This window comes from Melanotaenia boesemani, chromosome 17 (genome assembly GCF_017639745.1).
Source record: "Melanotaenia boesemani isolate fMelBoe1 chromosome 17, fMelBoe1.pri, whole genome shotgun sequence".
Lineage (NCBI taxonomy): Eukaryota > Metazoa > Chordata > Actinopteri > Atheriniformes > Melanotaeniidae > Melanotaenia > Melanotaenia boesemani.
Genome location: NC_055698.1, coordinates 15,852,167 through 15,878,999, shown reverse-complemented (window position 1 = coordinate 15,878,999; position 26,833 = coordinate 15,852,167). Strand labels below are relative to the sequence as shown.

General features: G+C 37.5%; 1 protein-coding gene across 2 annotated transcripts in view; it reads right to left on the bottom strand.

Annotated features, from left to right (window-relative positions):
• The window catches only part of tinagl1 (tubulointerstitial nephritis antigen-like 1), a 35,864-nt gene that overhangs the window by 5,118 nt on the left and 3,913 nt on the right, over positions 1–26,833 (bottom strand). Inside the window, exons 1-10 of one of the 2 annotated variants that reach the window (XM_041967009.1) lie at positions 19,424–19,584; positions 16,373–16,683; positions 13,085–13,151; positions 7,580–7,672; positions 7,363–7,477; positions 4,427–4,553; positions 4,131–4,281; positions 3,857–4,043; positions 2,633–2,678; positions 1,555–1,678 (exon numbers count right to left, since the gene is read on the bottom strand). In XM_041967009.1, coding sequence (XP_041822943.1) covers positions 1,555–1,678; positions 2,633–2,678; positions 3,857–4,043; positions 4,131–4,281; positions 4,427–4,553; positions 7,363–7,477; positions 7,580–7,672; positions 13,085–13,151; positions 16,373–16,676 — 1,214 coding nt within the window. In that variant the 5' untranslated portion in view covers positions 16,677–16,683; positions 19,424–19,584. Of the gene's footprint in view, positions 1–1,554; positions 1,679–2,632; positions 2,679–3,856; positions 4,044–4,130; positions 4,282–4,426; positions 4,554–7,362; positions 7,478–7,579; positions 7,673–13,084; positions 13,152–16,372; positions 16,684–19,423; positions 19,585–26,833 lie in introns of those variants that run through there. The other variant, XM_041967011.1, reaches the window with a different exon arrangement.

Genomic DNA, 26,833 nt, shown 5'->3' with positions numbered 1-26,833 from the left:
AGCACGACTTTTTGTCAGGGGATCAGGTTGCAGTTTTTAAGGGGAAATTTTAGAACATTGTGTCTGTATGATGCAACTTTAAAAAGCTACATGAATCTTTAAAAATAGTTTGTCTTTGCAAAACATTAGGTCATAAAATTCTGTTATGAAACAGACAAAAGGTGCACCAAAAGAGAGTTTATCAAAGTAGTTTGTAAATTGTGTCTCCATCAATGATCAGCCATACGAAGACAGAGAAAAAGCTTCAGTTATAGTACTAAACTTTCCTGTTTTATTTTTCCTTGTTTTGTTTATTTGTTTGTGTTAAATAGTTGTTCAGGACAGGATTAGGTCGGAGAGTGACGACAAGATCTTGTCAAACCATCGTTCTTTAACCCATGTGACAGATTTATTGGTAAATTTTACAAAATAAACAGAAACATAGTATTGTAACTGCAAACCTGCCAAAACCAGCTTAATGAACCACAGAGAAGCGCCCTTTCAAATATTCAAGTAAAAAGGTTGCTTGGGACATTTCATAGGTCAGTGCCTCTCCTTGCTATTTGTTGTCTTCTAGACACCTCACGAAACATCAAACAACTACCTGTCTGTCTGTCTGTCTGGGAATTAATAATAAGTGTATTTTGACTGGGACTTGAAGTGGAGAAGAAGTGAGGAAATGAGGAAGACAACCAGATAAAGTGAGATGATGGAGACACAACAAAGCAGGAGGAAATGTACTCCCTGATTTCTTTTGCACCTTGACAATCCTGTCCCAGCTCATACTTGTTTCTTCTTAAATTTTCTTTCTTGGTTAGTTAGTCCTGAAGTCTGTTATTACTTTTGTTTAATAGTTTTGCTTCCAGTTCTTAACAATCCTGCCACTGCAGCGCTTTTGGACTCATTGAATTAATCATGATTCCTACATCCCTGTGCCTCGTAGTATTGCCTTTGGGTCCTACATCCTTGTCTCTCATTCAAGGCTCATGACAGGAAGACAGGAATAACACGAGACAGAGGATGAGTGTTAACAATTCCAGGTGTGTCAGCCGTCTACCTGCCTGCATATTTGTGGTCGCCAGAGTTACTAAATGGGGGAGGGGGGGTGTTGTCTGGAGCAGATGAAAGAGTGGAGCCAAGGTGTGTCTCCAAAAGCAATTGTCAGGGAGGGGCTCTTATTCACATGTTCACTCCTGACTGTGTGCAAACACACGTGTATGTGGAGATTTGAATCAAATCTATTACCAGCAGCTGCTCAATAAAGCCCTGATACACCCTTTATAAGTACTTTTCTCTGCTCTAAAGGATATGCTGTGCATGTAGAAGCAGTGAAAATAGCCTTATGGTTTATTATTAAAAAAAAGGGGAAATGTTTTCCTCCAGACCTTTTACAGTTTTTGTTGGATTTGGCATGTGGCCTTCCTGTCTTTTACTCAAACGGGGAACAAGCTTTCAAGCTTAAACACAAAGGCTTAAAATCCACCCTGAAATCCAATAAGTTTATGCTGAGCCTAATCATGTTTTTTTCTTAAGCCAAGACTTGTTGTGAACTGTCACTTTACAGCAGGCACTTACCCTGTGATCCGGACTGAGTGTGTGCCATGTTTGCGGTATTGCGGTGATTTGGTGAAGCTGACGTCAGTGTGTTTGTAGATCCCATTCTTATAGACAAAGAAGTCCTCGTGGACCTCCATAATAGCTGCAAGAACAAGCAAGCAAGGGATATAAGGTATAAGCTGCTAACATATTCATACACACACACACAAATACATTATGACTATACTGGACCCATTTTTAGTGGTGTGGGTCTTATCAGAAAAAAAAACTGATTAATTAAAAAGTAAGTAAAGCTATTTCATCAAAGGTATTCAAAATGTTCCCTTGAGTTGCACACACCCACACATCAGAAGGTTGGTGTGTATGGGTGTGTGTGCATGGTTATTTAGGAAGTGTGAACCATTATAAATTGTTGATAAGACTGGGGGTCCACACAATGTTCTCACACAAGGAAAAGTGTATTCAGAGTGAGTCAGTCTTCAAAACTTTCCCTATCAAGAGGGAATTGCTGGGATAGAAAAATTACTCTATGTCTCTCTCTCGCTCTCTTTCTCTCTCTCTCTCTCACACACACACACACACACACACACACACACACACACACACACACACACACACACACATACACACACACATACACACACACACGCATATCCAAATATCTCCTATTAAAGAGAAACTCAAAGAAAAAGAAAAGAATTTTGAGCTATGAGCCAGTGAGTCTTCGTGCTGCACAACAATACAACAGACTCATGGACAACACATACACACACACACGCCCCCTCTATTCAGTGGTCCAGATGAGCACTAGATCGTGAGGCGGGATAATAAAGGAAAGTCAGTTTAACCCTACTGACATGAAAGTCCATCATTTGGGACCAGGTAAATGGGGTCAGAGTTGAAACCTCGGTCACAAACATTAGGATCAGAGGGTCAAACATGACATTGTTGGGTCTGCCCACAGCTTCATTGTGCATGTGTTTTAATTTGTCTCTCCTATGAGAGGCTAAAATGGTTTAGATTTTCATAAAAAGTAATACTCACTATATATATAATATTTACAAGCTGATTGTGTTTACATTCTGCATCTCCTTACCTTGCACGGGGCCATTATCCATGATCTCCTTCATAATCTCCTTTTCCTAAGAGAGAAGTTAAACAGGAACAATTTATAGGCAAAGGAGAGCAACACAGGCAGATCATTACATGTCAGTGAAATAAAGAGGATGAAAACAACCCCCCTGACCCTCTAGGACATTAAAAGTCAGATAACAAGGTTGAGTTCAGCAGAGCCTGCTGGTCTTAATGTGCCTTATCGACTTCAAGGCTATCAAGACCCAGAAACAACTGGTTGTAATGATTCTGAGAAGCATTAGCTGTCATTTAGCACTGATGGATGTTTGCTGATGAAAAAAAAAAAAAAAAAAAAGCTGCAGCTTAGTCAGGATGAACTCTGCATGCACAGACTGCTCCTGGAGGCAGTTCTAGTGAATGTTACATGACACTTTGTAACATGAGAACAGAACAGGAGTAATCTCACAATAAGAGAGATGAGAGGGAAGCAGTATTTAAATTTAGAATCCAACTAAAAACAAGCTTTTTGTTTTAACTCCATTTTCATCCATGGGTAATAACTGTAATGCTATCATAATATGATAAATTCTAAAAATATGTCACCTGAATGATTCCAGTTTACTAAACCAATTGTAACTGAGCATCAGTCTCTATAACACTAGTTATTCAATAAAAGATCTCATTTCAGATACACTGATTATGGGCACTGATATGTAAAGTGCAGTCTGTAATAATGTAATTTTACTTATTGCTTTGTTTATCCAGTACATTTCAAGCTAAATGCCTCTAAATGATCATTATTGATTATTCATTTATTACTTATAATTATTACATATTACTTCTAAATCATATTTACAGAAAACCTCTCAATCTTGAATCAACAGACCTGAAAGCAACCAAAGATAAACAGATTCTCTTGCCCTTGTACAGACTTATTTTCTCCTTAATTCTCATGTTCATTCAGGCCAAGACAAGTCATGCATGTTAAAAGTTTGCAAAAACATGTACAACATAGATTGCGTGTGATGCGTGAGAAGCAATGGAAATGGACGGGGTGCTCGATTTAAGTCAGTGTTTACTGCAAGTTCACTGTGCAAATTGTTATGCTGGTTGATTGTTTAACTGATGTGGGTATCTGTGTGCATGAGGGTGCATGTCAGTATATGTTTATTAATCCATTTACCCATTTCCTGTGTCTGGCTGCATATGAGTGTGTGTTTTATGTATGTGTTTGTGCCATGCTTACATTAGACGAGAGCCTGTAAGGCGGAGTAGACTGGTAGATGTCATTGTGCTGGTTGTATGCATTGGGGCAGCGCTGTGTGGCTTGTCTTTTCCCCCGACCAACTGAGCGACTCTGCATCATGCAGCGACCCAATTCAGCTGGTGTTTGCTGTGGAGGCTGATATGGGTAACAGTCCTCCGTCACAACTCTGTTGGATGGATGAAATGTGTAATTCTTCAGACATGTATTTGCATGCAATAATGTTAATTTTCAGAGTCATAAAAGAAGTGCTTACCCACGACGTCGGAGATACCACCAGGCTCCATCTAAGCGTCCTCCAGCACAGCCTCCCTGGTTGCGTGTGTCACAGGAGATAAGATTTTGGGGGGACAGCTGAGGAGTCATGTGACCCATGGATTGGATGGATATTCTGTCTGATGCCACAGCTAGTGAACGGCATAGATAACATTAAGATGGAGCGGAGCAGAGAAGACTTTAGAACAAAACTACAGTGTTGTTGTTCTTGCTGACAATTTTTGTTCCTGCATGTCTCATATTTGAAGAAAAATTTATTCCCCTATTAGGACCCACCTGCAGTTGAGAAAGCCCAGGAAGCAGCACAGTTGCCCTGATCCAGCGGTTCATGAATCTTCCCAGGCCACTTCTCTGCTGAGTTAAAGTAGAGTGGCAGGCGATCATTCTGAGGATCAATGTTCATCTGTAAAAAAAAAGACACAATGGGTAAAAACTCATTAAAGCTTTTTGATTAAGGTTATGTTTATGTATCTTAAGTCAGCTGCAACTGATTTGAGACTTTTCTATTCTGCATAATTTTAAACCTTTTTGATTGTCACATCATAAAACTTTAGCTATGTGACATGTTTTTCCTTATAAGTTCTATAAGTTATAAGTCTGCCTAATAATTATTAAAAGAAGGGGTTAATTATTTTAGGCCACTCTCTCCTGCATTAGGCAAAATAATATGTCCATAAACCATTAAATCCAGTCAGCATTCAAGTTTTTAGAGTCTATAAATGGAGACTGCAGAGAACTGACGATGAGGTCACAGTCACTTGTATTGTAGTTGTGCACTGAGTGCAAAGACAGCAATTACAATACTTGTGGACAGCTTTGTATTGCAAACTTTGGATCACAAGTATATTACATAAGTCTCCGAACCAACTCAACAACAGAGATGATTTTCTTCAAAGGCAATTAGAGACCATTTGGCCCAAGGTCGTACAAGTACCTTTGATCCCAATGCTCTCTGTGAAACCATGTTCAGTTACATCAGCATAAATTCGAGTGCATTTTCCTGGCAGACTTGAGCACATATACTTGAAGGTAATTCTCAGATACCACACATACCCTATCTATTAATCTGCACTTGAGGTTGGATGCTCACCTAATCTGTCAGTGATGTGTGATAACACAGCACATGCTTTTGAACAACTGACTTCCCTCTTTCTCACAAGGACCCTGGCTGCCTGTGCTGCATTCCTCTGATTAATGGTGAGGTATTCAAAGCATGGCCACCTGATGCATAACTGAGGTATGTGCTCCTGGTCCGAGATTTATAGCTGTGAAAGGCCAAAGTCCAAAAAGCACCTACTGTGAAGAATAAGTCAAAATGCTGCAAGAGCTTGGTGGTGAACATGTTTGAGTGTGAGTCATTTATCAATGAAATCACTGTTTTCCATCTTTTACAAAGCAGCCTACAAACAAGACAGGAAAGGCGAGAGAGGGGATTTTCTAGGCTTCATGATCATGCTTGTGGCACAGGTAGGGACACGCTGATAGCAGAGGAAGGAGTCTTTTTAGGTGGGAATGTATGGGTGGTGGGTCGAGAGAGGGGGATGTAGACTAAAGAGGAGGTTGCTCTTTATTCTCCAGACAGCCACCATCCCACCCCCAACTTCTCCATCTGATGTTTTGGTTCCGTCTTATGTAATCTGTCTGAGTAAAATGTAAACAAAGACTAAGTCAATCAGAGCAGGCTGAGGCTCCAGACGGAGCTGTTATTGCCTACTAACAAGCCACCATAATCAAGTGAAAACTGTTTTGATAAAAGTTCACTTGCCATAAGTTTTAAACCTATATCTTGTATTGCACATCACTAATTCGCAGGAAGTATGCAGGAGCTTGTAAAGAAATTAAAAGTCACAACTTAGCTGCAACAAGTTCACTTTTGGTTAACATTCTCCCCTGTTGCTAAAACGTCTCACCTCCCCCTTCACACACATTTCCCTGCCTCACATGTGACAACAGACCGAAATTGTAGGTGATGAGCAGAGTGTGCATCTGACTGAAAACAGAAGAACATTATGCAAAACTGTACAGCAGTGGCATGCCAATCAAAGAAGCTTCACACTGAAGCATGCCATGCTGAATTATCTGTTGTACTCTATATGGGATCATCATTTAAAAAATGAAGATCACACTGTATTAAAGAACACCTGAAACTTGAGTCCATTAAAAAAACAAGGATTAAAGCCACAAAAAGCCAATGACTTTCTACAAAATAGAGAAGAAAGGAGATAATAAAAAGTGCATATCACCTGTCTGGGATTCACACAAATGGGAACCAGTAGATTTTGAGAGATTTACAGCACATAGATAATATTTGGACAAATATTTTATATGGGCCGACAGGAAACAAGAGGCTCGCCATCAGGGCCTGAAATAAGCTAAACACACTGTAATTAAAAGATAAAAGATCATTTCAATTAATTGAACAGCTTATTTTTATCTACATATAATTCATTATGGAAAATTATAGTATAATTGTAACTGCAAATATAGTTTTGTGTAATTTTCTAACTTTATTGTAAAATTTGAAAGGAAAATCTTAAACATTTTAATCTGATTTGGGGAAAAAAACTATTTTGATAAAGCTTCAGTATATGTCATACAATATATGTGACAATATTGTCATGATCTGATTTTTAGATGTTTCTTATTTAGCCTTAGTTCCCTCAGAATGAGTAGTTCATGCGCATTATTGCTCATGGCCAGATCCTTGTCAATCCTGTCCTAGGTCTTCATTGTTTCTTCCTAACTTTTCTCAGTCAGTTGTCCTGAAGTCTGCTCTTAGTTAGTTTTGGTTCTGGTTCTTGTCAAACCTGCCATTGCAGCACCTTTAGTTTCATTTAATAAATCCCAGTTCCTACATGCACTTTGCCTCCTGTCTTGTCCTGTATTTGGGTCCTACTTCCTTGTCTCTCATCCACAACTAACAAACATGTGATAACATGTTGTGTTGTTGAATTTCAGATGATAATTTAACAGATATTTCATGGGGAAAACTTGAATTCTACACCTACCAACAACACATTTAGTGATAGTCCGATAGATTTTCAATTAATATTGCTTTTCAGTCCACAGATTTGTCTGATTTGACTTGCATAAGGACTCTTTAAAACTTATGTTTGTGTCTAAAATGTTCAGAACTTGCCCAAACATACACCTTAATTAACTGGGGCCCTGAAATCCAAGACTGGTTTCAAAGAATGAAGGCACTCCTGTACCTGTATCTCATTCATGTTCATAATTGTTCTGGAGGGTCTCTGTGTGCCCAGGCGGTAGCGAATGCCCTCATCCAAAGACATGCCGTAGAACTGACTGTAGTTAGCTGCTTTCCACCTAAAAACGCAACGAGGAGAAAAAAAAAAAAGAAGTTTGAAACCATAAATTTCTGTAAATCCTTACATACCACCAACTTCACTATTCCTTTGTGTTTCTCACCCATAGTTCCCTCTGTTGACAGCATGGATAATGTCAGCCTCAATCAGACAAGCGTTTTGTTCACATTCCCAGCGCCCCGTGGACCCGCATGTGCTACGAGATAAAAAACAAATAATAAAAATAAGATTAAGGGCTATTAAAATGCAGAAGCAGCTGCACGACAGCAGCTTCAATTTCCATATTTTTGCTGAGGCCATTAAAGCCAGCAGCTAAAACAAAAAAGACCCTGTTACAGACCAGTGTGCAGTGGAATTCAAAAATAAGAAATAAATCAAGAGAAAATGCCAATAAGTGGAAAAGACTGGATAAAGTACAAATGAGAAACAAAGACTGAAAAGTCATAAGAGACATTAGGCTGCAGAGCACAGAACCATTTTTAGTCAGAGGACAGCAGGATATTAATGATGACGCACAGGCATCTATTTTAGGAATGTTCTGAAGTAATTTACTTTTTGATGAGTCATTCTGAAAAAGTGGGTCTGCACATATTGAAAAAAAAAGCTAAATCTTTACTTTGCACAGGCACCAATACAATACATATATATATATATATATATATATATATATATATATATACATGGGTTTGAGAGAGAGCGAGAGAGATAAAGATAAAATGTTTTTTCACTACTTAGGAAAATTTTACATGACAGAAACTATACCAGACAGAAGACTCTCAAAGATGAGTCATTTTTAAAAGTCCGCACACACACCTGACGTCTGCTTACCTTTTGCTCTTTTATGCCTTGAAACATCGTTGAAACTGATGCTAAAAGACATTTACTGTAGCATCAACGTTTTTCTACATGTTCTGTTATCCAGCAAAATGCTTTAAAATCTTAATAAACTTAAACTCATCTTGGCAAACCAGCATCCACATTTCATATAGCTTTAAAATTACTTTGGAATCAAAGTGTAGGAGTCCTCAATTCTTTCTCAGAAACTTTGCAGTTAATCATAGCTAATACAAAATAACTTTACAAAAATGTTTATAATAAGCTAAATTAAGAATATTGTAAGTACTGTGCACTATTGGAGATTAAAAATGAGTAATGTTCCTCCATATGTATGTAAATTATTCAGATTTGGTACCACAAGACTTTAAATTTGATGTGAAGGTCGCTTGCCCAAGGCAGTTATTAAAAACTCGCAGTGATGATGAGGTCAAATTTACCATAAGTCACACGGAAGTCTACAGACTGTATCACTTCTCAGATTGTTATCCTCCTGCTGGTGTCTCAGACATATGCCAGTGTTTTATGTCTGTTTTATATTCTTTATGTGTAGCACTTTGGTCAACCATTGCTGTTTTTAAACATGCTTTTTAAAAATTTGGATTTGAATATGTGTAAATACAATGCTCAAATGTACAACTTCTCATAAATTTACTTAGACTCGCAAATTTAATGCCAGCAAGTGTCTGCTCGGTATCCTACTGAGACCATTTGGAGACTTTTGATTAGGGGAGAGCAACAATGACCTTTCCCTCTTCCTCCCTTCAGCTGGAGTACAGGTATGCAGCACGATGCCAGGAGGAGTGCTGGGACCAGCTTAACAACAGATTTATAGAGATGGAGTGTGAGTGCAAATAAAATATGAGTGCTAGAGGGACAGTGGGAGGCCATATTTTACATTCCCCGTCACACTCCCTGTTAAGGATTGACACTTTCAGAGTGAACATACCCACGCTGCTGGATTACACGAGGTGTAATGTCTCACCACCCCGAAAAAAATGTTAGTGTGTTTTCATATATCTATGCCATCTACAACAGCTGACAAAAATCCAAGCGGGCACTGGCTGTTATCCAATCAGACAATCAGGGAGGGCAGACAGTATCAAAACAAAGTGTAGAAAGTTGCTCCCTTTAGGCGTTCAGGTTCTTTATACTAGCAGCCAGTGCCACATTTCAAATCCTTTGAGGCAGATAGTGTTATCAGAGAGGAAAAGGAATATACTAGAAATCCCATTAAAGCAACAAAAGACTATGAAGATATATCACATAATGTGGTATATCTTCACACACAACAGTAAACATTAGCACAGCTGAGATTTCTCTGGCTCATTCAGTTTGTGCAAGGTCTACAGATGAATGATTTAGGCCTTAGCTGTACAGTAGAGAAGAAACAGATAAAGTATATGAGACACATTTTCTAAGCAGGTGTTATATTTGATAGACATAAGCAAGGTTTCCCTTTTCTGTTGAAGTTCATTTGTGATAGCAGGAGGAAATGATAAGTCCATGCAGGGGCCCAGCCACTATTAATGAGACACTTTGGAGGGAGACGGAGGAAAGTTGTCTGTTAACTCAAAACGGAAGTCTAACTCTCCACCCTGCAGAGCTAGGAGGTCACACATTTGGCACAGTAATAAGTGGAGGGAGTGGGAGTAGGACGAGGGAATGCTTAGATCCTAGTTTTAAGTCCATATGTGTATTGTGGGTACATGTGAGAGCATATCCGGGTAAGAGTTTTGTTTGCCAGTGAAAGATGAGATTTTGCATCTAAAGACCACTTTCATGGTCTGAAGCACTGGAAAATATAAATCAGTGCTATCAAGGATTTACATAAGGACTTAAAACAAGAGTAGAGCTACTTTGTGTTATGAGATCCAGGCCCATTTTTTAGAGGAAGTGGATTTTTGTCAACATCAAAGTAATCTAAGGACAACGGCATCAGTTATGGTTAACTTTGCCATTTCATTCAATGGGACACACAAAAACACTTCTGTCAGGACAACTTTCTTACTAAATATGGGAAAATTTCTGAAGGGGCTTGTTTTGATTTCATTCATGTTGTTAATATTTTAAAACTAAAGCAAAGTCTACTAAACGTTGCGTTGTGATGAAAAAACAAGAATAAATGGCAATTACTGTATAATCTATTTAAGTTTAGTTCTTGCTTTAAAATTTTGTCCAGTGTGAGCTTAGTTTCAGGTGTTAACATACAAAATGCAGAGCTATACCAAAATCCTTGATCTCTGGATGAGCTAAAACCACAGATGTATCTGTATTATATAATCAATCTATATGTTCAAAGCGATATTTAATGCCTCATATCTACTGAAAGACACAATTTTCACCATCTAAAACATCCCAAACATGTGGCTTTTCTGCACCATGTCACTTTTGCATCGGACAGATAAACAGGCTGGGTCTAGTTTTCACCATATAAAGTTAAGAATCTGAACCAACAAGGTGCATAAACATCTGCTGCAAAAATTACAGTGTATTTCATATAACCCCACTTTAAAAATACTGATATATTCAAATCAGATACTTTTTTAGTTTGACCAGGAGGAGCTCCTTTCCCATTTGACCAGCTCTTCCAGTAGCAACTCTAATTTTACACAATAAGTTTAAACTGATATCTTGTCTAAACTGAGATTTATCTAGATGAATATAAAAAGTCCAAGTACAAGTAAATACAGCATGTAATGTACTACACCCCCTGCCACCTAACATAAGCATGTTTGCACTGTCAGAATACACTGTTGCCAAGCAAATCAAACACAGGAGAAAGTGGGAAATGTTTTGCATCATAAGATTTGGAATAAATTCTATCCTACTATTCTACAGTCATTTGGCAGACGCTTTTCTGCAAAGCGACTCACATCTGAGAGCAACAACAACACAATCAAGAATTTGAACAGGAGGGGATGTCATAATTAAGTAGTAGTCAAATTGCTGTGAGTTATCTGTGGTAGTAAGGAAGGATTGGCTGGACAGAAAATAAGCTCGCTGTTGGACAGATTTAGCTGAAGGTGGCAATCCTTATTCTATTCAGAGATATCAGCAAGGCATGCTGATATTCACATTGAGATGGTTGTGTCGTCATGTGGGAAGGAAAGGTAAAGCCGAGTGTCATCTGCATAGCAGTGGAGGGAGAAGCCATGAGAGTTAATGACTGCACCGAGTGAGGAGGTGTATAGTGAAAAGAGAAGAGGGCCAAGCACAGAGCCCTGTGGCACCCCTATTGTCAGCCCATTTGATCTGGACACTCCTCCATGCCAAGATACTCTGGAGGATCTTTCTGTGAGGTAGGACATAAACCACGAGAGGACAGATCCTGAGATGCCAAGCTCCGAGAGTGTGGAGAGAAGGATCTGATTGTTGACCATGTCAAAGGCAGCAGACAGGTCCAGCAGTATAAGGACTTATTAAATATGCAGGTAAGTAAACTTAAGTTCAGTTTGTGAAGGTAGTATCTGATTATATAGAATATTACCAAATGCCAAAGAAAACATTAATGGGAAACAGCAGTGACATGAACGAAAATTAGAGGACACAGCTGTAAACAAGTGCACATTTGGCTGCAGCCAGTCATACCAGGTCAGTGTCACCATGCTAGTATGTTTTTTATGGAAATTTATGAGTTAGAACTAAACCAAAATGCAAGAGAAAATGGCTCAGAATGCTACATATTGTTTAAGGGTTGGGTTGGACTCAAACAAATATATTTTTAGTTTGGTTTTTTCTTTTTCTCATTTCTATCAATTAATTTGATAATGACAAAGTTGCTTGTTAGTTTGTAATTTTCTAAGCTCTAGTTTGTTTTTGTTCTTTATGTCTTGTTTTATGCAGGTAAAACAAGACATATAGACTTTGTAGACCCGCTCCTTCTGTAATACACTTTTAATTGTTCACTTTAAACTTATGACCAGGTTGCCATGTCCATCCTTTTAAATGAAACTTTCAGCATTCAGCATCATTCAACACCCAAAATTTAAAACTGATGATTGTCTTGAAAGTTTCAAATTAGAGGTTAAGAAATATTTGTTAAGGGATGTAACAAAATTGCCAGCCTAAAGTAATTTGTTTCCGCCTTAAAGGCTTAAGCCAATATTTTTTAGTCTTATTGTGTCAAGCTAAACCACCATGACAGTGAGCCTGCATTCATAATACCAGAGGCTTGAAATAGAGGTAGCTGAATAGGGCTGAGCTTTTATTTATAATGGTACACTTTTAACAGATGTTGAAAATAGCTTACAAAAAATGGTCAAGAGAATAGAGAAAGTTCAGATGAAGAGGGTCGGAGGGTATTTGGAAAAGAGTGTGCATGAGTTTAAGAGGATCAGTAAAAGATTTTCTCATAAACTTGAATATTAAAGGTAAGTATTTCTTCATAAAACCTCAAGTGGTTTCTTACTTGAAACATGTGCTGTGCACAAACATTTTGCAACCCGCATAATATCATTTCAAACTGTGCAAATCCCAAAGGTTTTAAGAGTACCAAGCAGTGCAATGAGTCTGGAAGGAATTTGGAGAAAAGATGTGCACATAAGATGGTGCAACGGTGCATTTATTTTTAAGAAGAGAATTTTCCTCCTGTTTAGAGTCCATATTGAGCAAAAATATTTGCACAAGTACATTTAAAGCTCATTGGAGACAAATCAGTCAGAATGTGAGGGAAAATGTTTAAACCTTAAGCTACTTAAGGGGACATTTAAAGGTAAAGCCCAGGATTTATATAGGTGAAACAGAAATGTATTAAAAAAGGGTGTTTACGTACCATAAATTGCAGTTCTCTTTGTATGTTTGCCCTGTAAAGAATCTGTTCCCATTTCTTTCACAGACGCCTGAGAAGAGACAAAGAGGGGTATTTTAATATACATGGGTTTGATGCAGCTAAACACAAATGATCCTACCACTAATCTCAAAGAAATCTATGCACAGCCTTAAATATAGAGATACATACATGCAGATTTATGTGTACCACACTTACACTTCATATACTATAAACAAACTTGGACTCACAATGAAAATTATTATTGGTTAACAACGTGTGTGTTTGTGGGATACACAGACACATGCACACAGATTATGTGAGGTCTAAGGAGCTCTGAGCTCCAGTAATCCAGCATAGGAATGTGGTGTTAGCTTCTTTCCTCCCTTCCCAGGCTTCCTGGGCTCTGGTCATGCTTTAACCAGCTTACACTCCACTTCATCATCTTCATTCATATAGTGGGAAAGCCCTTCTTAATAAATAAATAAGTATCAAAACATGTGTAAAGATTTTCTAGCTGAAAAGTTAAATAAAGTCATCTCTGCATTTGTATAAACCATGAAATGGCAACAACAGCACATCATTAGCATTTCTGTTGAAATAATTTCCCTTTTTCCACTTTAAGTTAGAATTATGCCTCAGTGAAAATTATATTGACTCACGATAAGGTTTACCTACCACCTGATTTACAGTAGAAGGGGATGTCAGTGTCAATTCCATGAGGAATTTAAGGGATGAGCTGGCTGAGGATTTACAGTGGGTTGGTGTGAGGCCCTAAACTGCTTTATGAGATTTAGGGCCAAAGCCCTTAGACACCCATCTTCCACATCACAGCTGTCTAACCCAGTCTGTCATATATCAGCTACTGCAGAGTGTCGAAAAACAACAGATTATACATTAATACAGATGGAGAGTTTTCAAACTTAACTCTGATCATCAGACATTATGTGATTTAAAGTAATGGTCACTGTCACTTCTTATACAATGACACTACATACAAAGAGACAGACAAAAGCCTGTGTCAAACTCTGTTACTCTGTCACTTCCTTTCTCCTAAAGTAACCTAGCTTTCTTCCAGGCTGCATGTGAGGTGAAATATTTCTACATGCACATGTATTTCAGCTAACATGTCCTCTACCTTGTCGACCAGGGAGCACATACCTGCATATAGACCCATCTATCTACCTCCCATTGTCTGTCTCTCCCACCTTCCACATAGCCCACATTCTTTCTCCCGACCTCCTTTGGTGTCTGCCCCCCACTCTCCCTCCTCGTCTGGGTTAATAAGAAACCTACTGTTCCCTGCACTGTTCTCAGGTAATGTAGGCCTTTACTCTCACTGCCACATTTTACACCTCTGCACTGAGAGAATGGCACTCTGCCCCTCACCGTCTTATTTTTGGTGGTAAATCTGTTAAACATCTACTTATGTACTGTGTAGAGACTATTGAGTAGCTTAGAGAGAATAAGTGAAGTTTTAATTTATTCTGAGCACAGTCTGACTCATACCAGACAGCACCTATTAACATTTTACCAGCTATTTATACCTTTTCTTTTTTAAGCCTTTACTTGTCAATTTCTTTATAGTGTAGCATTCAGGAAGAAAGCATTGCATCTCCATATTTAGATGTGAATTTCTGCGTTTTTGGCTACCCTTTAAGACAAAGGTTGGTTTAATACATATTTAACCAACTGAAGTTTTTAAGAATAGTTTTTAACTAAATCTTGTAACTACATTACAACCTCAACTATCAGTGGTCCAGCTTTCAGACAGGATGAATGAAAACACTTCCCTGTCAAGTTTGAACTCAAACAAAATCAACCAGTTCTCCAATTAAAACAACCACACATTTTTAGATTATACTCTTAAATACGACCCATAGTAACATCCGCTAAACCAGTGGTTCCCAACCTGGGGTCCATAGCACAGGGGTCTCTGAGGCTTTGAACATTAGAGCTCTTCTGATTAATGTACACAAATTGTCCCTATTTTAAGGGAAAAAAGTAAAGCTGTATGATGTTCGTTTAACTTTAGCTTTATCGAAGGACAGGACTCAACCAGAATACATTATATATGGTGAGAATCTCACTTTTGAAAGCCCTCACTGTCGACAAGAGTGAAATTCAACTCATATGAGCATTTAAACATCAGAGCAAACACAATCTCAAGTGTTTCCTTTTACAAGCCATAAAGTCCTCTTAAGGAGGCAGAAGGTGGGTGTTGACATGATTATGTGCAGTTCTTACAACCATGGGACATGAGTTAACACCCAGAGATAACAAGTGTTTTTCACTTCTGTGTTATGCTCAATCAATAGCATCATATCTCTTCACTGAGACAGTTCTGTCACTCCCTGGGTGGATTTAGACTTAAGATTAAAATTCAAAACTTCTCATTTAAGTTTTACAAAAAAAGAAACTAAATTTGAATAAATATTTTTTATACTAAGTCTAAATCCCTTTATTAAATTTTGAAACATCACATGCAGCTGCTCCCGCATATTCTTTAAATATTTATTATTTAGTATTTATTAGTTATTATTGCATACATTACAAATTATAAATGATATATTGAACAAATATTTAACCAAAGAACAAATGCACAAAGGTATAAAATTATTACTTACACATAAGAGTGTTGATAGTTTGCAAATGTTTCATCCAGAAATCAAACAGGGTGTTTTGCAGTGTTGTGCATGAACAGTTTCAACTGATGTTCATTGAATTTGTAAATTTTTCTGTAAACGCTAAACTAAACGTAATGCTTTTTTAAATAAAAAATAAAAAACGTGAACATTTTCACCAGCACTACACCGACTTCACACTACGTTGACCACCTTTGCGCACTCTAACTACAAACTAGTTCAAAATTGAAATGATAAACTACGAAAGTGAAATATTAATTTTAAATAAATTAATTGAACTTTAAACTAGTCCATGAAAAGCATGAATTTGTTGTTTGTGGGCATTTATGTTGCTTCAGTTGAGGACGGGATATGATAAAGCCGTTAATTGACTTTCTCCTTGTATTGTGCATGCCACTGCCACATAACTTAATGTTAAAGAGGCTGTGCTCACTTTACGTATTTCTGTGATATGAGGCAGATCCAAACAATCATAACTATCATAACTAAACAAACAGTGGCAGCAACTACACAACTCTTTGAAAGGGGTTTGTAATTTCACTGTTTTTTTTTTGCTTTTTTATTTTGAGATATTGATAGAAGTACCCTCACTTCCTGGTACAGCAATTACCCCCCCTCATTAATGGCATCAAAGGTCCCCTTTACATACCAATGTAGGGTGGCTGAACACCCAGACAATGACCCCAGAAGTCAGGGCAGCAGTCTGACACGGTGCGGTTGCAGAACAGGTCACAGTAGCAGATTGTGTCCAGGTAAGGTACTGTGCACTGGTCATCTCTGCCAGGACAGCAGCCTCCTCGCCTCTGGCAGTACGAGCCAAATGGGTCCCTGATGCCACCAACATGAAGAGGACTGGCAAGCTCCCTCTTAATTCTTCTGGACAGGATTCTGTCTGCAGTTCCCTCTCCCACCACTAGGAGCAGCACTGCCACAGTCAAGCAGACGGGCCTCATGATCAGTCTGTTACAGGAAGTGGACAGGAGATAAAATATTAAATAGTTTATGTATGAACAAAGTTTTTTAAGCCATGTGATTGTGTGTGTTATATAACACATACATCATCCTTTTTTAAGAAGATAAAGTGAAAATACTTTACATTTAACAGGATCAAAGGGGAGAGGTTACACACATGCACACACATGCACATCCTGCTCTACACAAGCTTGGTAAAGCACACACACAAAAAGAAAACTTCAAGCAGAGCTTCCTAAAAATGGTCCAAATGGAAATCCGTGTGATCCTTGCAGATAGTCAACTTATTCTCCCAACTTTCCTTTTAGGCTGCCAAGACAAACAGCAGCTAAGTATGAAAATACACTCAGCAAGAAAGAGATGGAAAACAACCTTTCAAGGACAAAAACATGCTGTGCTCAAAATGTGTTGAATGGTTAGTGATGGGGTCACTACAGGTGTCCTGCCAGTCCCTACAGTCCCTGTTAATACTGTAAATGGGAGTGTTTTTATCAAAACTATAAGTAAATAAGTAAGTAAGGTTTATTTATATAGCACCTTTCACAGTAATCGCAAAGTGCCTCACAGACAATAAGTTGATCAAATTCACAAAATTATTATTATTATTAATTATTATTATTATTAATTATTATTATTATTATTATTATTATTATTATTATTATTATTATTATTATTGGTCCATTGATCTTTTGACTGTGTAGTATATTATGAAATACATAATTGGGCAGGTAATGGTGTGTGGCTAAAAAAACAAACAAAAAACAAAACAACAAAATAAAATAAACTATATAAAATATATAGAATAGAAATATATAGTGTGCATCTTGCAATTCTCAACTTTAGGGTTATTAAAGTTCAAACAATCATCTATATGAGCAGTTGATTATATGTATGTGTTGGTCTCAGGTTTTTAAATGGACGGGTCCAGAGAGGAGGAGTTGGCCTGCTGCTTACATAAACTGCATCATTAATTATCCAATCAGATCTCTGCTCACATTGAACGCTGCACATAATGCGAGGCTCTGGAAAAGATCTTTGCTGTGCTGTTTTCTGCATGACTGCACCTTTAGCTGATCATACAGACACCCCACACATGCACAAACACACATACACACACACAAAAGCATATGGCAGCATGGGATGGGCAGGTCCCCTCCTTTAAACAAGTGTTTTGTTGTGGCAGACTCAAAACAGCAGTGCAATAAAACACCCACCAGGCTGCTCTCTGAGCTGCTGAGGCCTTCAGGTCAAACTGTCAGGGATGATCAAGTACTTCATTTTTAGCCTCTGTATGCAGAGCAGCTTCGCTCTTGCAAATTAACCCACAAACAATCTAGAATTATTGTTCAGTTTGCTTAAATATAACCTTTGAATTGCATTGGTTGCTGTTTTCTGATGTATTGAGGAAGTGTCTTTGATTTTAATCCATATTTTAACCTAAAATATCTTATCAACCTCAATGTTTTAAACATAAAGTCCATTAATAAGAAGTATAAAAGATCTTGGAGCTATAAATGCAAAGCTAGTTTTTGTCCTGCTTGTGTCACACATGCTGCCATATGGTCCATCGGTGCTCAGGACAGCTGCAGCCAAGTTACTGATCTTACACTGCAGCCACAAGACAGATGACCCCTCACAACCACCCACTCATAAGCACACACTCATACATGAACATGCAAACATCACACAGTTGAGACGTACAGATTCAGTATCACAGCTGGATTTTCACCACAGCTTCAGGACCACAGTCGAAATACAAAAATACAAAATATTCTGAATTCAGAAGAAACCATCCAAACTTTTAGTCTACTCACAATTCAGCAGCACCACTGTTTTTATTTATTTTATTTTTTTTGTTTGTTTGTTTGTTTGGTTGGTTTTTTTGTGTTTTTGTTTTTTATTAGAGAAACTAAACTGAATGTCAACAACTGGGAAAAACTTTGTGCTAAAAAGAATCTATATAATAGCTTTTTGATAGCCCACAAGTTGTCTCAATAACCATATTTATCTTAAACCTCGACATCAAGAAAACAAAATTACCTCCATGGCTACAAGCTACTGACTAAGGGCCAAACTTTACGTTGTAAAATGGGTACACCACCTTTTAACTTCCCATGCTTCCATGCTGCTCTTTCACTTTCTTTAATACTGCTGAACTTTGAGACAGTTTCACCCACGAGATCATTCATTCAGTACTCAGGGTATCTGCATGAAAGCCCATTTGACACAGTTCTTGACTTTTCTCTGTTCATTCTTTTAGTAAAAAGACCAACAGGGGTAGTGGAGAAAATTTGTTTTAAAGTTCAGTTGTCTTATGAGACTTGCACTATGACAGGTGAGTGAAGGGATTACTGGTTACACAAGAGAACAAGCCACATGTTCACTGGATCAAATAACCTTTTGAAAAGATCTCACTAGTCTCCTGCTCATATTTTTCATTTGGTAAATAATATCCCAAATATTGTGGCCCAAAAATCCCACACCCAGAAGGTAAATATGTGGTAACATCTAAGGCTTCACTAACATATAATACAGTAATAATTCAAAGGAAGAGATCATAAAAGAAAGGTTTTGATGGGTTTCAAAAGTTTTCTTGAACTCAGGAAGATGTTCAAAGTAACTTGAGAACAGTGTGAGCCATGATGACTTTCAACCTGCACCTGCCTGGAATTTACCATAAAAAAGGAGCCGTTGTTGAAAAGTAAAGAAAAAATGAACCTGTTCGTACCTTAAGATGTGGGAGAAATCCTGGTTTTGTAATCCAACAGAAAAGTCCAGAGACTTGTTAATGTGTTGCTCAGGAAGTGATTCACAGGTAGAGAGTTTGTCTTAAAGGTCAGTGTCCCTTCTCTGTTCCTCTCGCTCTCACAGGATCTGCTCTGTCAGACTCTCCCTTCTCTATATACAGGCAGTCAGCACAGCTAACCACTCCCCCTGATCCCCCCCATACACTCTCAGCCCTGTCCTCTGCTTCAGTGCCTACTGCTCCCTCTGTCTCTCGTACACAAACACACTGCTTTCCCTGTTACTCCCACATCTCTGCAAGCTTTTCCTCTTCTTATCAGACTGGGACCTGCAGAGTAAAATGCACTCAGACACATCTATATTCACAATACTGTTTCTCCCACAGTTTCTCTCTGCTGTCACTTTCCCCAACATCCCTGACTTTCCTCTCTACTATCTCTGGTTCCCCATGCAGGATCACACCTACTTGAGGTGAACACAGTGGCGAGGACTACTGACCTCTTACTCTTCCTTCTGGATACAGGTTGCATAACTACACCTCAGCTGGTCTAGAAATTATGGGATAGGTTGTGAAAGATCTTTGAGCTTCTAGAAACTTACAAACAAACCTCTGGAGTGACATTTTGGCAGGATTTAGAGGGAAGTTAAGTTCTCTGAATTTCCTACATATCATGAATGTTTTCTTTCTGCGTGATCCATTTATGAGTTGTCTGTTTAAATCGTTAGACTCTGTTTTTGTAACATTTCTTCCTGTACAAGTGGAACAGACTCAGTCCAAGCTGGTTTTAACTAAATAAACAAAATATTTTTTTATTTAAAAAGAGTAGGTTTAATTTGATTAATTTCATTTGTGAAGTGCCATGAAAAGCAATTAGTAAAATATATGCTGATATTATATGTTCCTATGTGGAATTACTTTTGATCTATTTATTTTTATTTACGTGTGCATTTATTTTTTTATTTTTTTTTACTGAATCTACTGTCCTTTCACGAGACACAGTGACATTATAATGGCAAACTAATTGCAAACAAAACAAATAACTTAAATGCCCAAAACATTATTCAGACACAATCTTCAAAACAAAGAAAAAAAAAAAAAAAAAGAAAAAACGCACTGTTTTGAGTTTCTCTTTGTAAACATTAAGTTAGAAACTAATGTTTATATGAATACGTGAACTGAAAGGGAGACTGCATAAAATTAATAAATAAACTCAATTTTGTTTTAGTCTTCTGCTTTTCTGGACAAAATTGCGAATTCAGGAGCATGACACCATTGTAAAGAAAGACACAGCTGTTCCTTAAACCCCCTGCCTGGCCTGATCAATAAGCTGACGGCTGAATCAATAACTGGGACACAGCAGGGTGTTGGTTTTAAGAGGGGGTACAGAAATTAAGTTCAGAAAATTACACTGACCACACAAAGGCAGGCTACTTCTTTGTCAGCATGCAGCATGTGCTTTACAATTTGTTTTTTTTTGTTTTTGTTTGTTTGTTTGTTTGTTTGTTTGTTACCCTCTCTGAAGCCAAAATAGGATTTATGTGTTTCATTAATCAAAGTTTAGATGTAATCCCAGTTTGTCATTTTTGTCCTTGTAAAATAAATTAACTGTTTCAAGACATTTTAATGTATTTTACTGTACTTTGTTATTCAGGCTGCAGTGTATTCTAACACTGTGGCATATCATTGGTGCATCGAAATCAATAGACATTAAAAGATAGATGCAGCCATCTGGTCTAAAAAGGAGACTGGCTGTCTTTCTCACTACATTGTGCGTTTGTGGCATATGTTCATGCACCAGATACAATCTATGATAATTCCAAGAACATGTGACCTCTAGTGGTCATAAGAAAAGAGTCATCCATGACAGTAATGGTCATGATTAAATACAATGTCTTCTAACTTTAACTGTGAACATTTTCTAACCCTACTTATATAGTTTTGAGTTCTATCTCTAACCTGAAGCCAAACAGGAAGTCTCAGAAAATAGGAGGATTTTTGGCTCAAATTTAGGCTGTTATTGAGCCGTTAGTATCAAAAGTGATGCAGAATAAGCCCAATGTACCACTACTGTATTTGAGGTGACACGGTTTTGTCATTACATGGTGATTTTACGTGTAACCATGGCAACCAATGATATGACATCTATGAATGTTCCAGTAAAATATAAAATAATATATTTTTAAATTATCTGTTAGAGCAGTGTTTTTCAAACTTTTTGAGCCACGACCTCAAAGATAACATGTGCTGGTGTTCGCGACCCCATGCAACAACTTAGTGAGATGCATCAGATGGGTCATCCTGCAGCCATCCTCTAAATGTAAGGAAAAACTCTCAGAATCTTCATAAATAAGGAAGATAAAGTAGTTTTTGGTAAGTCACCGTTGTGACAAGGCACATACATGCCCCAAATCAGCTTCTCTTGCAGTGATAATGTCAAATTCAGATTTTAATATGGCATGTGTACTAACCTTTATTGTTTATGCGTTAATGTGTTAAAAAATGAAGGTGCTAATTGTAAATATTTATCTCTTTATTAATGGTTTAAGTTTGGCAACCCTGGTAAATATCAAAAATTTATCCAGAATGTAGACTATATCAATTTTTTTTACAGTTATCTGTCAACCCCCTTAAATTATCTAGTGACCCTCATGGGGGTCTCGAACCCCAGTTTGAGAACGACTGTATTAGAGCAGTCAATATATAAAGGCTGTAGCTCCTTGAAGCAGCCAGCCCAGGTACAAATCTCTGCCTGAAGCCAAGACTCTAACAGACTTTTTTTGAAAATGCGTTAACTATTGTTGTAAAGTATTCAGTGAAGGTCAATTCTGGGCAAAGAGCGTCTTCAGTGATATTCATCCAATCGCTGTTTGGCTTGAGTTTTGCCTGGTTTCTTTTGTTTTTAACAGTTTTCTTGGGTTTTAAAAGGGGAATTAAAGTAATCTACAAAAATAAGTGGCAGATTGATTTATATGGAATAAATAATTCTAATAAAAAAATGCAGGAAAACAAAGAAACACAAAAGTCAGCATCAGCTCAAGAGCATGGCAATCAGCATGCTTTACCTTAAAATTACTGTAGTAGATTGTTATTTGCAACAGTAACTACAGCATCATAGATGTGCGGTATCTCACTTTTAATTTTTACAGCCATTCTATATCATTCTTTTTTTCTTTTTTTCTTATTTTTATTGGTTTTTGTTGATTCCTTTCTGGATGTGTCAGTCATCTGTAGGATTTAAAACACAGTGTTTGAATAGCATAACAGGTATGAAAAGCTTGCAGAGTTTCTTTCAATATGTTGGCAAAGATGAAGCAGTTCAGGGTAAAACCATGCTATAATTACACTTTAACACCTCTTTCACAACCTCCTGAAGCAAGGCGCCTGAAGCTATGTTTACTGTATTTTATTGTCATCACCTTCTCAATTATTATGATACCTTTAGTGTACATGCTTTAGCTGTGCTAACATGTAAAGAATTTTGCAGTTACTGGCACAAGGTGATTCACTCATACAGAAGAAAAGCTCTGACGCATCACTGACCATTAACAAACAAGAACTTGATTGTAGCCACCCTCTTGAGAAGATGTGTGTATGAGTGTGTGGAGACCCTCACATGCAATTTACAAACTCCAGAATCAGAGGAGGAAGTCACCAGACAAGGGTGTGTGTGTGAGTGATTCACTTCTAGGTCATCAGTGAAGACAAGGAGAATGAATCATCTGGGATTGTTGTAAGAAATGTTTCACAAGATGTGTAGGCAGTGTGTTGTAAGAATCATGTATGGTTGTACATGTGATATATAGACCTGGCCCGGACAGCTGTGACTCAGGCCTTAACAAGCCCTCCAGATGTTTAATCATCATGCTTAATTCAGTAAAACAGAGGCAGAAAATGAAAGTTGATATCAGATCAGCGTGCTTCTGTTTTTGAGGTCATTTTCTGAAAATAGACTGAACTGGGCAAGCTGAGGACACATGGAAACAACAGAGTTGATACTAAGAATTGTCAAAAAACACACTCTAGGGAAAAGTAACACATGGACATATTCACACACACACACACAAAAAAAGTCTAAGATGAGCATATATCTGAATCTGCTTTTATTTTGTTTCTAAGGAAAATTCAGGAAAAACAAACAAGCATTGAGACCAGAACTGACAAGCACATAGCGTGGGCCAGTCCCACAAACAAATACGCACACAGTCTTCCGCAAACAATTCCTCTCTTTTTCCTGATCGGTGAATAATTATCACCCCACGATGCTACGCAGCAAGGCCGGGAAGCCCAGCTGCACTGTGTCAGGGTGGAGGTCTGCTCTGCTGACCCTATGGAGGAGTTGACACATATCCATCCCTTTTTCTCTGGTGCATTTCCTGTTCCAGGAACATGAGTGTGCACATGGTTGTAAACAAAAATTGGGGCGTGTTGGCAGCACACATGTGGATGGAGTGCAGAGTGTATCAGTAATCTAGCTTGATGTTTTCAAAGCCATTAGCAGGTGTACGGAAAAACACCCACATGATATTTTTTAGACGAGAAGCTCTGGCTCAAAATTGGGAAAATTTAATGGACTGCTTGTTCTTCTCTGCAGCTGGAGCTGTGGCAGCCAGTGGTTTTGTTTTTGAGTAAAGTAGAAGCTTCATGACTCAACTCACACAACTTGAATATCAGGAATTTACATTAAAACTATGCAAGATTTTTTCTCTTCTTCAGGCTTTCAGACTAAAATGATTTGTAATATAAAACATGTCTGCATCTTCACTTTGGGTTAATAAATTCTCTTTGTTTAATAAGTTTCAAATATAAACTAAATGTCACACAGTCTGTAAAAGTAAGATGAAACAGGTATGGCAGAAGTGTTATACCACTTTATTTTGTAGCCGCAATAAATTTAAAAGGTAGTGGACAAGCCCCTATTTATGTTACAGACAGACCAGTGGTCCACAATATAAGATTAAAACTTAAAATCTGAATTTTTTTTTTAAAAAAACAACAAAAAGATAATATAAATATATATATATATATATATATATATATATATATATATATTTATATTATATATATTTTTATTGTTATGAAAAAATAAAAAGGTAATCAAATAAAATCCATGGATGTCTATTTAATGCCTTCACAGGAATGACTAGTTAAAACAGTCAGAAAAGGACTAAAAGGTCATTGGAGAACTATGTGTTCTCAGGAAGAAAGTCTTATTTTTCCCCTCACAGTGATCTATTACATGGAAAAAAAATCCATTTTAAGATGGAAGTTGGTCAATTCTAAAAAAATGACTGAGAAATAAACATATTGGAAATAAGTTGCACATGCATAATAATTTTTCACCGTGTGTAATTTATCTGTTTACTGTTTATTCTCTGATTTCCATATGTGTAAATTAAGTTTGTCACTGATCCATGACCCATGATCGCTGGGAATCACCTGGATGCTGATTGGTCAAAATTACCTACATCGCTGGCTCATGTCTTCCCAGTCTATGCTGCATGTCACCATAGCCTTCTTTTTCTGTTAACTCATGCTCAGTCCATTGGGATACTGTTGGTAATTAGAAACTGCTCTAAATATCAATTTTGAAAATTGTTAAATTTAAACAAATCAAATATCATATTAAATCAGTTATGAATCACTTTGATAAGGAAATATATTCAAAAGATTGAAGACTCATTCTCAGGGTATCATGACTACAAAATTTTCTGGAAAGCCTTTCAACTATAAAGTGAAATATAGGTTTTGTATATTTATTCTTACAATGTCACAACAAATCTTATAAATGGTAAATGGACTTGTACTGATATAGTGCTTTTTGACCCCTCAAAGCGCTTTACACTACCTATCGCGTTCACCCATTCGCATACACATTCACACCCCGATAAGCACATCAGGAGGCAACGTGGAGTTAGGTGTCTTGCCCGTAGACACTTCGACATGTAGTCAGTGGAAGCCTGGTGTTGATCCACCTACCTTCCAGTTAGAAGACGACTGCTCTTCCTTCTCTTCCACCATATAGGCGATTATATAAAGTGGTCTGAACCACAGCTGACAACAATGAACTGACTACAATCCATTGGTTTCCATAGCTGGGAAGCTTTTTTATAAATTGGTTTTATATAAACACAACAAGTGGATTATAATGATTTTGACTTTACTGGACCATAATTCACATGAATTTGACTGAGCTGCAGATCTTAACATTACTCAATTTGTGATTTTGCCCAATGCTAATTACTTTTAATTAAACTGTACAGAATACATGAATAACTGGAAAATAAAGGCAGACAGCAGATGATTCATATTATAAACTTGGATGTTAAAAAGCTACATAATTCTTTAAAAGATTTTAAAATGATCTTGAACTTGTCACCCTGCTAACCAGCATGTCATTTTAACATTCAGAAGTAGCTGAATCAGGCTGTACAAGACAAAAAGATGTTTTTTTTTTTGAGTCACCAGCACTGAGACATTTGGAACAAGCAGTTTATAGCATAATGTGTAAAGGTTAGTCAGTCTGTCACCCTCACATGTCTGTCAGCTTAGATTCATATTGATTGTGAAACCATTGACTTGCAGACTGATTATAGCTGACTGAGAAGATCCTGAATCATTGAGCCATAAAAGAACCAATTGCTAATAGTTCCATTTGTGTCAGCAAAATACTCTCCTAGCTGTTTGATCACATTCATCCATTCAGCAGTTGCTGTATTAGTCATTATGTTCCACTGAAATCCTTGCAGAATCTAAGTAACTGGGCAGAAGACATGCAAATCACAGTCATATAAACAGAGAGCGATACAGACACAGGAACATTCGATTACACAAACACTGCCGATATACTTAAACCAATGCATTAAAATACTATTATCAGCAGTTTAATGGGGTTTTTTCAGGATTACGGAAAAAAGATTTATTATATCTTAACTTTATACAGAGTAACGGTCACATACACATACAAAGAAAATGCCCCACTACTCATCAAAAACTTTCTTTTTTATCACCAGAAAGATCTTAAAGGGTCCAAAATGGTAGCTATGAGGCATTAAAAAAGATCCTTGATGGTGTTTCTTAACTTTGAATTAACCTTCATGGCGTCCTCAGATCCAAAGATCACACATAATGGAACAAAGTCATACCCTCGAGCTGTTTTGTCTAATCAAGTAAAGACCTCAAGTAGATGTTACTGTGGCATGCAGAGGCTTGTCACTTTGTTTTTTCTGTACTTTTTGAGCTGCAAACACACATATGTCAGATTCCAAAACATTTCTGCTAAATGTGTTGCAAAAACAAACAATAAGAAAAGTCAGTGTAAGGAAACAAAGATTCTTTGACTCCCAAAGGGAGGAAACAAAACACTGAACAGTGAAGGCAACACTTGTTGAAGGA